General features: G+C 33.6%; 1 protein-coding gene across 1 annotated transcript in view; it reads right to left on the bottom strand.

Annotated features, from left to right (window-relative positions):
* Positions 1 to 245: 245 nt before the first annotated feature.
* The window catches only part of LOC145291291 (uncharacterized), a 75125-nt gene continuing 62450 nt past the window's right edge, over positions 246 to 12920 (bottom strand). Inside the window, exons 14-18 of the mRNA XM_080136957.1 lie at positions 11829 to 11957; positions 10258 to 10437; positions 8522 to 8689; positions 3826 to 3942; positions 246 to 497 (exon numbers count right to left, since the gene is read on the bottom strand). Of these exons, the coding sequence (XP_079993083.1) occupies positions 373 to 497; positions 3826 to 3942; positions 8522 to 8689; positions 10258 to 10437; positions 11829 to 11957 (719 nt within the window). The 3' untranslated portion in view covers positions 246 to 372. The remainder of the gene's footprint in view (positions 498 to 3825; positions 3943 to 8521; positions 8690 to 10257; positions 10438 to 11828; positions 11958 to 12920) is intronic.

The following is a 12920-nucleotide window of genomic DNA, read 5'->3' as shown; positions in this document are numbered from 1 at the left end:
CTCGTACTTCTATTTATATAATTCTTTGTATATCTGTTTTAATTTCACTTCAGCGTGGGCACTTATCAGTGCTAAAAATATACAAAAATTATGAGTGTTGTTATATAACGATAAGTATTTGCCGAAACAGTTGTTTGCTTATATAATCAATAAACTGAACTTCATAGTTGAGCGATATAATATTAAAAGCTCTAGTATTGCACTATCGAGCTATTTAAATAAACGTTGTATTGTTAATACTTATATTCGAATAGAAAATTTTATTCGAAATATCTATGGGATAGAAAGAAAGGAAACAATTCTAGTTATGATAAAGTTAGATGATCTGCCGCATTTAATGTTGTTCACTGTTGATATGTTTTCATTTATTATTTAGTACCGTTTCTTCTGGCAAGCGTTGCACGATTTTTGGCAAGACCGTAACATATATCCAGGGTTCTGTTCACATTGTTTTCCGTTAGCCCAGACAGGACAAAATGGAGACTCATCTTTGCAACCTGAAAATACAAGTAAAATATCAAATTAGGTCGTATTAAGTTACTTCAAAATATTCATCAGCAGAAACTATTATTATTATTATTATTATTATTATTATTATTAATAATAATAACTGTTGTAGACCCGTGCTAGGGGTCACAAATGAAAGAAACCACAAGTAGTGTAAAGTATATATATATATAATATGTATTTATCATAAAGAATACAGGAGCCACTAAAGTGGTATGAGAGGAACGTGTTCGTAGCATGCGGCTAAACATGGTATGAATGTCTCCATCTAGTCTCTGAAACCAGTGGTATTATAAGACTGGTTGATCCCACTTAGTTCTCAAATAGGGGTGATTTGTACTCCACAACAATAACATTACAAAAAAAATCAAGTTTAAATGGGAGTTTAAGAGAAAGAGGAAGAAAAAAGCTACCCTCCATCGGAACGACGAAGACCATCTAATCATCCTAGGCATGATGGAGGACTCACGCTTGGAGTTTGTTTTAATTGAAGCTGGTTTGCTTTTTTTTTTTTGTTTCTACCAGCCTGATCGAGCGACAGGACAGGGTTAAGACAGCTAGAGGCGAGGTGAAATACAAAAGCTACCGGAAGGGTTGACGTCATCCTGCATATAGCGCTTGGTATTTCTAAATGGTCGCCCATCTACTACCGGCAAAGGTCAATGTTGCTTAACTTTTTTTATCTAACGAGATCCGATGTGTCAATGCAGTATATATAGAATTTGTTATTTTCTCCGATTTTCACAAAAACACATGTTAATTCTGCAGATATTTTCTTAAACTAAAAATACACTTGTGGAGGATGATATATCGGTTTTATCTTTACTGGTATTTTAAAATCAATAAATATCATTATTTTATCATACAATGGAACATTTTGCTTTAAACAATATCAAATACAACAAGACAATTTAAAAATCATTTTGGCATCGAAAAATAGGAACCAATTTTTCCAATTCCGATACCGATTCCGATACCGATTCCCCAAAATGTTCCGATTTTTCCGATTTATGATTCCGATTACTCGTTTCAACACTAACATATATATATATATATATATATATATATATATATATATATATAATAAAAAGCAGAAAAGGAGAGAAGGGATGAAGATAAAGTGGGCTTTCAAATTCGTTTGAAAAGGTTTGGTTGGGAAGAAAGACTTCTTTGTTAGAAGAGAGAAAAGAAGACAGGGAGAAAAAAATAGAATACATAAAGGATACATAGAAGAAAATCAATCGTTTTCTCGAAGTTGGATAAACATGCTTGGAGCAGGTGTGCACAGAAATCCTCGTGGATTTCCGAAAACTGCCGAGTGTATCCCGATACTGTTAAAGACTATATAATTATAGGAAATTATTTCAATCAATGTAATTTTACATACCTCTTCCCACCCAATTAATGCTACTCATACCCTCTCAATCTTATTTGCACATACCTTTAATATAATTGTTTATATATTATTTTACACGAATTCCCAATCGGTTTTTTACTCGTATATCTCTGAGAATTTCTCTTTCGTGACAATTCGATTTTGTGTATCAGTGTTAACCAACGATTAACTCCTGATAAGTTTGTTGGCGAAAGGGGTCTCGAGGGTTTTTTTCTGTGTATTATTTTTAAAGCGCTATATAAGTTTTGTACCCTTAAAAAGTTATATATATATATATATATATATATATATATATATATATATATATATATATACATGCACTCACGAATTAAGTATTTTTCTCAGGATATATTCCGCGAATCAAATAGAGCTGAAAATAACGAGAGATTGTCTATAAATATAGACAACCCCAAAATAAAACATCAATTGTCCAGGCTTGAAGCTTATGACACCACGTTAATTTCACCTCATCCTTTTTGGCATCAATAATAATAATATAATAATATAATAATATAGACGTACAATAATTTCAGCGTTATGATTAAATGCAGCACAAGAAATAACGGACGATACCAGATAACCTTGCTAGCCTAAGATAAATTGATTGTTTGAAATTAAATTCTAGTTGAAATAAATGCTTACATAAATACAAACTAGAAAGATAATTTTTACAGAAATAGGTCTGACCTCTAGCAGTTTGACGTAGTCTGCCGTAGAGATCACTTAAGATGACGTGGATCTTAGAATGAGACGTGGAGATTAAGTTAGAGGAGTTGGGTTTTTGGAGCTGGCAAGAGAAGTTGATTTCTCCGAACGACGAGGAGACGGATTGAATCGAACAATCTAGAAATGTGAATAAGAACAGTGCGTGCAACTTCGAGAAGAAAGACACTGCCGGGAATAAAGAAATGTAAATATCATTTTAGTGATGATTTATGTGTTGGTCTTTTTCTTCGGAGAAGTTTAAGATCCAGGTGCGATATTCCAAACAGGAGAACCAAGAACCGGCTAAATGGAATCTATTGAACGAGAAGGTATTGTTCAATTCAATGTTTTGCAATCTGTATATGTCTTATTAACAGTAAATTATACCGATTGATGAAGAAAGCATCCGCTAGTGTAAATAATACATAAGCCTAGTTTCCTAACGTATGCCTTAGTGTTATATATTCCGCTATGCTTAAGATAATGACAACAAAAACTGACGGAGATTGATCTGTTAAACTCGATAGCCCGTTGATTCTCTCGATCTCTAGTTGTGATAGTTTATATAAAGATTTTGGATGCCCATTATAAGATTTCGCTGTCTCAGTCAATAAAGCCATGATGCATTTATATTATTTTTAATGGAATTCATTATTGTCTGAGGATAGCGGTTTCAATCCTACTCAAAGCCGGCCAGAGGCTTACTTGGCAAAAAACGTGGTGATATGACAACTATGGATGGCAGTAATTGCTGAGAATACAGTTAGGAGATTCGGAGTCCCTATCCTGTCGCGGTTACCACCTGGCGAAGGCCAGAGGAATAGTTGGCCGAAACGTTGTGAAACAACAACTAAGAAAGATGAGGATAATAGTCCGCAATAAATAAATTAGTCCTAGAGCGTTTATTTAGGATCGGGGTATTCCTGTCTGCAGGTAATTTTGCATATAACTATTGATGGCGTTTTTGAATCAATCATCAGATATTTTATTTTCTGAAGTGTTGAGTTTTTGTGTTAAACAACTGTGTCAATCAGTCGCGTTTCGTTTTTTTTCTGGCCAAGTGCGTGTCTTTGTTAAGTAGATTTTATTAATGACAAGTATTATTTCCACTACATCACACTGGATATAAAACACTAATATCGGAACTGGCAGTAGATCTTGTTATATTGCAAAAATAACTGCGTTTTATAAAGTTATATGTACGCTGTATAACTTACCGTTGCAAGACTTGCACGACTTTTTACAATAAATCAGCATATAACCTGCGTTTGAAGTGCACATTTTCCCATTTTTGGCCCAAGTTGCGCAATTAGCATCATCATCCACACAACCAGCTGAAAACACAAGGAATAAATTGTATTAAGGTCATGATAAACCTCTTAGTTACGGTACTAATGAATATCGTTTAATTACAAAGAAATTATTTTATGTTATTGAATTTACAATGAGCTTAAAACTAATTTTGATAATAGTTGTCGATAATGTAAATCAATAGATGCGAAAGTTATGTCCATTGCTTGCATTAAAACACCACTTTTCAAGTTAATTGAACTTTACACCAGCATTTTTTATACATTTTGTACACACACACACACACATATATATATATATATATATATATATATATATATATATATATATATATATATGCATGTATATGTATGTATACATATATGTGCGATATCAGTCAGACACAATTTTTGTGATACCGGTAAAGATTGGGTATACAAGACCTGTAATGAAATTACTGGTAATTTAAGAGAGGATATAATCACGCTTACACACGGGTTATCATCAGATCACCGAAGTTAAGCAGCGTTGAGCCTGGTTAGTATTAGATGGGTGACCATTTGGGAATTCTAGGCGCTGTATGTGCTCTCCACTTAACTTAGCATTTGTTTCCAGTCGTCCTGTACTTCACTTCAATTGCTACTGGTATTTAACAATGGCGACCCAGGAGAGATGTGGTTGGAGTTTGCGCACCTCCTGCCACAAAAAAAAAAAAAATCACGCGCAGGCACCCCTACGTGGGTATCCATAGTCTGTCAGAGACTGAAGAGGCCTGTTTAAGAGAGGATAACCAAACTGTGTAAGACGATGAAGATAGATCAAAACTCAGATATGGAGAAAGTATATCCGGATTGAAGTTACTGAGGTTGTCGAGAAGGTTTTTTTGTGCCTTGTTTATACCATTGATTACGTTCTGGTGTAATTGCAAGAATTAAGAGTAGAAACTTCTACCGTTACTACCCAGCGTCTAGTAATCCGATTGGTCACAAAGGGAAATATCTATCATACATGTATACTTAGTGAGATGATTATAGAAATGGAATCTGGCCAGTGGAGCTACGAACATGCACTTCATGGAGAGAAATGGTATCGGATGTTAGAGAATTCTGAGATGTTACAACATGTATGCATGTATATAACTAAAAGTTTTTTATAAATAGAAAGTAATACTAAAATATATTTTATATATATAGCTATGAGCATATATTTATTTGTATGTATATAAGTCATTCTTTATTGTGTCTTAGTTTCAAACGTTCTAATGGGACATAAGAGTGGTGCAAAGCTTCTTGTTATCTCCACATTTTTTTCTGTATTTAATGAATTATTTAATACTGGCATGAACTTGTGACAGGGTTCGAGTTCCCCAACTGGCAGTAATTATCACTTCTTTCACTGACGATTACGTAAGCAAAAACACTAGCATATAAACAATTTTTAATATTTATTTAAATAATGTAAACGTTAAAAGAAAATAAAGTTGAATTGTTTTTAAGGAATTACAAAAAAAGCGGGCAGTCCAAGCGCAAGGGCTAATATAATACATCGATTTCCTATCCTTAAATACGCCTGACTGTTTACTGTTTATGCCTCTGCTGATTTGGCATTTGTAGATACTTAATTTCCCTCGATTTGCGTGTCATTTTCTGATGACGTAGAGGTAGAATACTGACCTACAGGATCAAGAGTTAGTTTGTGACTGGGTTCGAATCTCTCGCCTGGCAGTAATTTTTTTTAATTCTACACTGATAATTACGTATGCATGAAACAATAGTACCGTAGGTATAAAAGTAATTGTTGGTATTTTTTTATATGATGTAATCGATATATATATATATATATATATATATATATATATATATGCGTCTCGTGCGCATATTTTCTTTCTATTATGATAATAAAGCATTTCGTATTGGCAGTTAGTTACTTATATATACAAGCAAGTCGATATTATTGGACAAAATTCAACTTGGAAATACTTGGAATGGCGAATGTGTCAGAAAGTGGAGGAAAAAACTGCTACTGCTATTGCTGCTAATATTACAATGGTAAACACTTATAAGCTCCCTGGCTACTGAACATAATTGCGCTAATTTAAGCATGAAGGACATTTTACGGTATAAATATGCGTAATGTCTTGACCAAAGGGAAAATAACTCCCAAAAGAGTTACTTCGTCTTGGAAGTCTATAAATGTAAATAAAGCAGTGTGCAGTCAGAGACTCGCGACAGCCGTTCCATATAAACAGATTTTCTGCGTTCTTGTTACTTCTTTGAAGCATTACACCTGCGAGTCGGGGATATCCTTCAACATCACATCTGGCGACGAAGATAAGATCGGATATTTAGAACTTAAAACCCCCAAATCCACGAACACTCGGAGATCTATTACTTTTTTTTTTTTTTTTGAAAAACAAAATGTTAGTTTACGATAAGCACATGGCGCCAAATAAAAAAAAAATGCGAACGGCGGATTACCTATTTTTCCATCATTTAGTGTGCACGCTGATTAGCATTCGTTGAGAAAAATGGATAGACAAACTTGAGAACCTATTCGTTGCTTTAGACATAAATAATGACAAAAAAACGCAAGGCAATACTTCTACATTACGCAGGAAATGAAGTATATGACATTTTCTACAATTTTACAGATAAACAAAAAGGATTGGGTGCAGTCAATATAGCAGAAGATGGCTCGAGAACATTAAACGAATACGAAGTAATAAAAAAAGTCGCGACCTCAGAAGAACACCTACGAAATTTTAAAATTTTGACAAGCCATGCAAAACACAGATGAAAATCCAGACCAATACCACATGAGACTACGAACCTTGACTTCCACATGCGATTTTGCAAACACCGACAATGAAATTCTAGCCCAAATTATACAATCATGTCTGTCTTCTAAAATTAGAAGAAAAGCTTTAAGAGGCAATTCCACACTAAAACGTCCTGAACGAGGCCAGATCAATTGAATTAGCTCATACGCGTGCAATAGACATGGAATGGAAGGAATTAAATACGCCCAACAACACCGAGGACTACAAACGCCGTAACATTCAAAATAACCGCCATAAATATCGGCAGCAAAACAGGCGCCATGACACTTGGACACGTGGTGAAAAAAATGGCGACCAACGTCATGACACTTCGACACGTGATGAAAAAAAGATGGCGGAAAGCAGACCTGCCACTATTGTGGGTACTTTTCAACACGCCCGACTTACCCAGCCCGAGGAAAGGAATGTAAAAGATGCCACAAAATGCCATTTTGCGAGAGTGTGCAACGCCAAGACGGTAAGAGAAATTCGTCTCACCCATTCTCCTGTATCTCCTTCTAACTCTAGTGATGAATCCGTGTTCTCAATGAAAGTCCCGATGCCTCCTAAAACACTAAAAGTCACTGCTCTTGTAAACAATTTCCCGGTAAATTTTGTTTTAGACACTGGTGCTAGTGTCAATATAATTTCTGGGCGTGTGTACGATGGTTTAAAAAATATTCGCATACAGGTCCAGGCAAGCATTGCCTATCCAAGGGTTTATTAATGCCATCATAAAATTTCGGCTCAAGTCCTGCAAAGCCAAAATATTTGTGATATACAGGGGAAAGTCCCTTATTTGGCTGCAGAATCTACTTAGTGCCCATTCTGCCGAAGCACTAGGTATGATAAGCTTCGATTTTTCATTCCATTTGACTAATGTATAGGAAACTGACGTTTGAAAAAGAAAATAGGAAACTGACGTTTGAAAAAGAAAATAGGAAACTGACGTTTGAAAAAGAAAAACTTGAGAAGCAAGTGCGTCGTTTAGTTGGGGATAAAGAAACCCTAGCAGAAGAACTGAGTTACTTTTAGTTAGAATTGACTCGGCTTAAGAATGAATACCAAAGTGCTTACAGAGAGAAAGAATCATTAACGACTCAGCTGCAAGAGGCTCTTAAAGAGAAAGAGAAGATGTCAAGTGATAAAGAAGAGATGCTGAAACAGCATAATGATATTAAAGCAGATAAAAATGATTTGCTTCAAGAACGGTCTCAAGCTCAACAAACAGTGACTCAGATAAAAGCCAATTTGCTAAGGTTTGAATATTTCTCAACATCAAAATGATTTGAAAAAATTAAGTGAAGAAAATGAAATAATTTCGCAATTAAAGCAAGAACAGGAATATTCCTTTGCAGAGATCGAACTCCTTAAGTCTGAATTGCTTATCTCCACATGAAATGAACTGAAAGTTTATATAGAAAATAGTGACTTTAAAGAAAAAAAATAATGAGGCCAGAAGAGGTAAAAAAAAATTAAATAAAAAGTAACTTCCTCGATTTTTCTGTGATGAATGTGATCTTCACTAAACTGAAAGACTTCATAATGAACTAAGAAAATAAATAAATGCGGCAATGCATCTTATCAAGAGGGAGAAAGATGTAAGGTCTTGGCCAAAGGGAAATAACTCTAAAAAAGTTACCTTCCCTTAGAAGTATATAAATGTAAATAAAGCAGCGTGCAGTTAGTTAGAGACTCGATAGCCGTTCCGTATAAACAGATTTTCTGCGTTCCCGTTATTTCTTTCTTTGAAGCATTACGCCCGCGAGCTGGGGATATTCTTCAATATTACGATATGTACTTACTTGGAGGTGGTGCAGTTGTTGGTTCGACCGTTTGACTGTCATCAGTACACAGGCCACATGACTTCCGACAATTTTTATGCATCCATTCAGGATTGAAATTACAATGTCCATATTTTGACCACTGGTCACATTCGTATGTACCATGCTCATTGCGACATTTACCAGCGCCTGAATTGAAAAATAAATGTTAAAAGAAACATCGAAAAACCGTTCTGTATGTATGTATGTATGTATGTATGTATGTATGTATGTATGTATGTATGTATGTACAGCGTAATGACGTTGAGATATAGGTTCTCGTTAGAATAGAACACCTTAGTTAACAAATGTTAAGTTTGGCCATTATCAAATGGGTGACCATACAGGCGCAGTATGAAGGAAAAAAAAAAATTGACATTTCCGGCAGCTCTTGCATTTCATCAGTCTCGATTTTGTACTGCCGCTAAATTAGGCTGGTTAAGACGAGATAGTAAAGTTGGCTCTGCGCAAACCCGCTCCATATATATATATATATATATATATATATATATATATATATATATATATATATATATATATATATATATATATAGTTATATATATTTATATATATATATTTACATATTTATATATATATAATGTGAGCATGAAAAGTAATATGGTTAAGATTAAGCTTAGAAAAGTAAAAGGACTAGTTATTAAAACTGGAAAAGAAAAAGACAAGCTATTCTAGTAAAACTATAATAAATTTATAACTTAAAATATTACTGCATTAAATTTTTTTTTAATTCAATTTAACGTTAAATATAAATTCACGCCCGCGCGTGCGTGCGTGCGTGCGTGCGTGCGTGCGTTTGTGTGTGTGTGTGTGTGTGTGTGTGTGTGTGTGTGTGTGTGTGTGTGTGTGTGTGTGTGTGTGTGTGTGTGTGTGTGTGTGCGCGTGCGTATTCATGAGTTTATTTTAGGTGTAAATACATACAGGATTATTTAAATGTTTATATAATGGACTATTAATGCAGATGATGGTTTTATTGATTTACACTGATTCCAAATTCTGGTGCAGTTATTATTTTTTCTGAACAGATAAATGTGGATATATTGTATATGTATATTTGTATGTGCGTGTGTATGTATATGTATATGCATGTATCTGTTTAGTCTGCATTTTTTTTTTATCATTTACTTAAAAGTTCACAATTTCTGCATTAGTATAAAAGATAGTTATCCAACACGCTTCTGTGGAAATGTGCATTATTTGGAGTGGCTGCTTTGTTTTACATCATATCAAACCTGTTTTGATTATATAGCGCCGAACCAGGTCATTTTCGTAAAAGCTTTTATGCTTCAACATTTTTTTTTATATCTTCGAATATTTATTTATGGTGCTTTCTTTGGTTGTTTTGTAAGAGAAAATCATTGCTTTTGTTTTAGAATTTACAAAACATGATTAAGTTTTGCAAAGGGAAAAGAAAAAAAAAGAGAACATCAATATATATGTCAGGAAGCCGAAATCTTCAGACATCCTGATTTGATAACACCAGATTGTTTGGAGTAACGAAAACTATTTTAAACACACACAAATGCACACACACAAACACGCACTAACACACATACACAGACACACACATCAAAACACACACACCAACGCACACGTATACCAACACACACATATATCAACACACACAACACACACACACATCAACACACACACACGCGCGCACGCACAAAGTATTGTATTAATAAATCTTTGAACTCACTTGTGGTTGGCGTCGTTGTGAGTTCAGTGGTTGGGCTATCAGTTTTATCCTGTTCTTCTTTGCTGCAGAACCCACAAGCTTTTCGGCAGTGTTCTCGCATATATTCTTTATTTCTTGTACATTGACCATCGTTTGCCCAACGCAAGCAGCTTGCGTCTTCATATAAGTTAATACAAGTTCCTGTAATGAAGAAAAAAAAGAGTTAATCCTTTAAGACTTAATCTCTTAAATAGAGGATGGCTTCGTGTTTTTACGGCACATAGGGAGGGGTTACGTCGTCTTCCTACATACAGCGCTTGGTATTCCGAATTTTCTACTGCTTAACTTAGGTGATCTAACGAGAACCGGGATGCCGTATAACATAGAATGATCTCCAAGAAAATAATTCTCTCTCTCCCACTCTCTTACACACACACACACACACACACACACACACACACACACACACACACACACACACACACACACACACACACACACACACACACACACACTGTCCAACTGGTTCGAAGCGTAAAATATCTGATGAGCGCTTTGAAGAACTGTATTCATACGCCAAGCCATTTTATTGGACGAAGTGCTTAATTTAATCTGTTTACATGAATAGAAAATAGTACATCAGAACCATGTGACTGTCACATGTTATTTAATGCTGACGCACATTTGACTTCTTTGTGAACCATTCATTAATTGCCTTGGTTTATTGACTTTGTGGCATATCAACCCATATATGATATTTCAAGCTGAATTATTATCAAATCAATAAAAGAAATTGCTATTTGAGATATCCGTGGGAAATATTCATATCTACAAATGACTTAGCATTTATTAAGACTAAAAGCAACTCGTGGATAGGGGTTAATGGAATGGATAGAGTGATAATTGAATTATGAATATTATAAAACAATTGAGGACAATGAATAAAATAAACAATCTTTTACGATTTATGAGGGTCGTCTATAACAAGTGTTGCTTGACATTGCATTTTCAAACGACCAAGTTGTAGCCCATATGAAAGCAGTCCCGATGTAATATGTTCTATGGTTAAGAAATTCTTGGACAGAAACTCTGGTCATGGAAATTCTGTTTGATATTCGACAAACGGGGGAAGACAGGAAAATTATTTCCAATCGTAGTAGAAAATAGTTTCTCACTGTGAATATCTTACAAATAGCATCCAGATATTTAAGCTCAGTCGAAGTGAACAGAAGACAAATGGAATACGCGAATGATTTGCAAATAGTAATTTTATTTAATCAAAATAGATATGATAGAATCTGAACTGTTTTATTCCAAGTTCGACGTAAAGATTTCCGAGTTTGACAAGCTGCACTTGAAGGAAATCGGAGACTAAATCGGCCGAAAATTTGTGAGAATAGGACCCAAATAGCCAAAAAATAGTCCGAATAATCCATACAATACACTTCATTGTTTGGTTTTAAATAAATCATGCATTTTGAGAACATATTATATATATATATATATATATATATATATATATATATATATATATATATATATATATATATATATATATATATAATATGTATATGAAACGAAGTATTACTCACCTACGCTGCACTTGTTGCACGATTTCCGGCAATATATAAGCATAAATTGAGGGTTTACTTTGCACTGGTTATTTTCTGCCCACTTTACACAACTTTCTGGTACCTTGTATGTATCTATGCATTTCGGGACTGTTCAAAGCAAACATATATGCAAATTAATAATAATTATAGCTACGTGGCATATTATTTATCATTGAATGGTTTAAAATTTTTATTATATAGATTGGCTGAACCGGACTAAATAATTAAAAAAAATGTAGAGAAGTACGTTATTTTACTGTTATTAACAAATAAACATCGGCGAAAAAGCTATTTTTAGATCTGAGGAAATAACTTTATAGTTATAGGCAACTGATCTTTCGTAAAGTAGGTTTCACGGGACAGTGGCCCGCTTTAAGCTTAAAGGCTATAAGGTTTTATACCTCCACAAGTTGTAAAAGAATTTACCATTGGCAACCTTTGATGAAAATTTGTTTTTTTCCAAGGGGAAAGTCTTTATAATCCCTGTTTTTTTTGTTTTTTGTTTTTTTTTTACTTATGATTAAAACACCATCATTATCTCACATGTAAATACGCGTTGTACACTACAGCTTCATGTTTGTCACATTAAAAATAACGTTTCTCATTTTTCCATCTTTGCATGAACCTTATAATACTCCTTAATTACATGTTTAGACATATCTGTTTTATACATATGTTATACTAAAAACAACAGCTTTGAACATATAAGTAAAAATAATCCGTCGAATAATAAATTGTTGTAAATTCTAATTTACAGAGTTTATATTAAATTAAACTTTAAATTTTTGTATTCTTTGCCGAATAATAAATTTACTTGTAAATTATTAAGTTACAGAATCTAATTTCAAATTTTTACTTTATATATATATATATATATATATATATATATATATATATATATATATATATATATATTATATTATATATATATTATATATATATATATATATATATATAAATAAACTTAGTTATTTTTTTCTTGAGAAAAGGATTCCAGCAGAGTGCTCTATTATAAGGAAAATTTCCTAAAAGAAGAGCGTATTATTTGTTTTTATTTACAGAAAGTTTAAC

The sequence above is a fragment of the Euprymna scolopes genome, chromosome 12, assembly GCF_053919585.1.
Source record: "Euprymna scolopes isolate OS-2025 chromosome 12, ASM5391958v1, whole genome shotgun sequence".
Classification (NCBI taxonomy): domain Eukaryota; kingdom Metazoa; phylum Mollusca; class Cephalopoda; order Sepiida; family Sepiolidae; genus Euprymna; species Euprymna scolopes.
The sequence above is the reverse complement of the archived record's forward strand: the minus strand, read 5'-3'. Positions and strand labels throughout refer to the sequence as shown.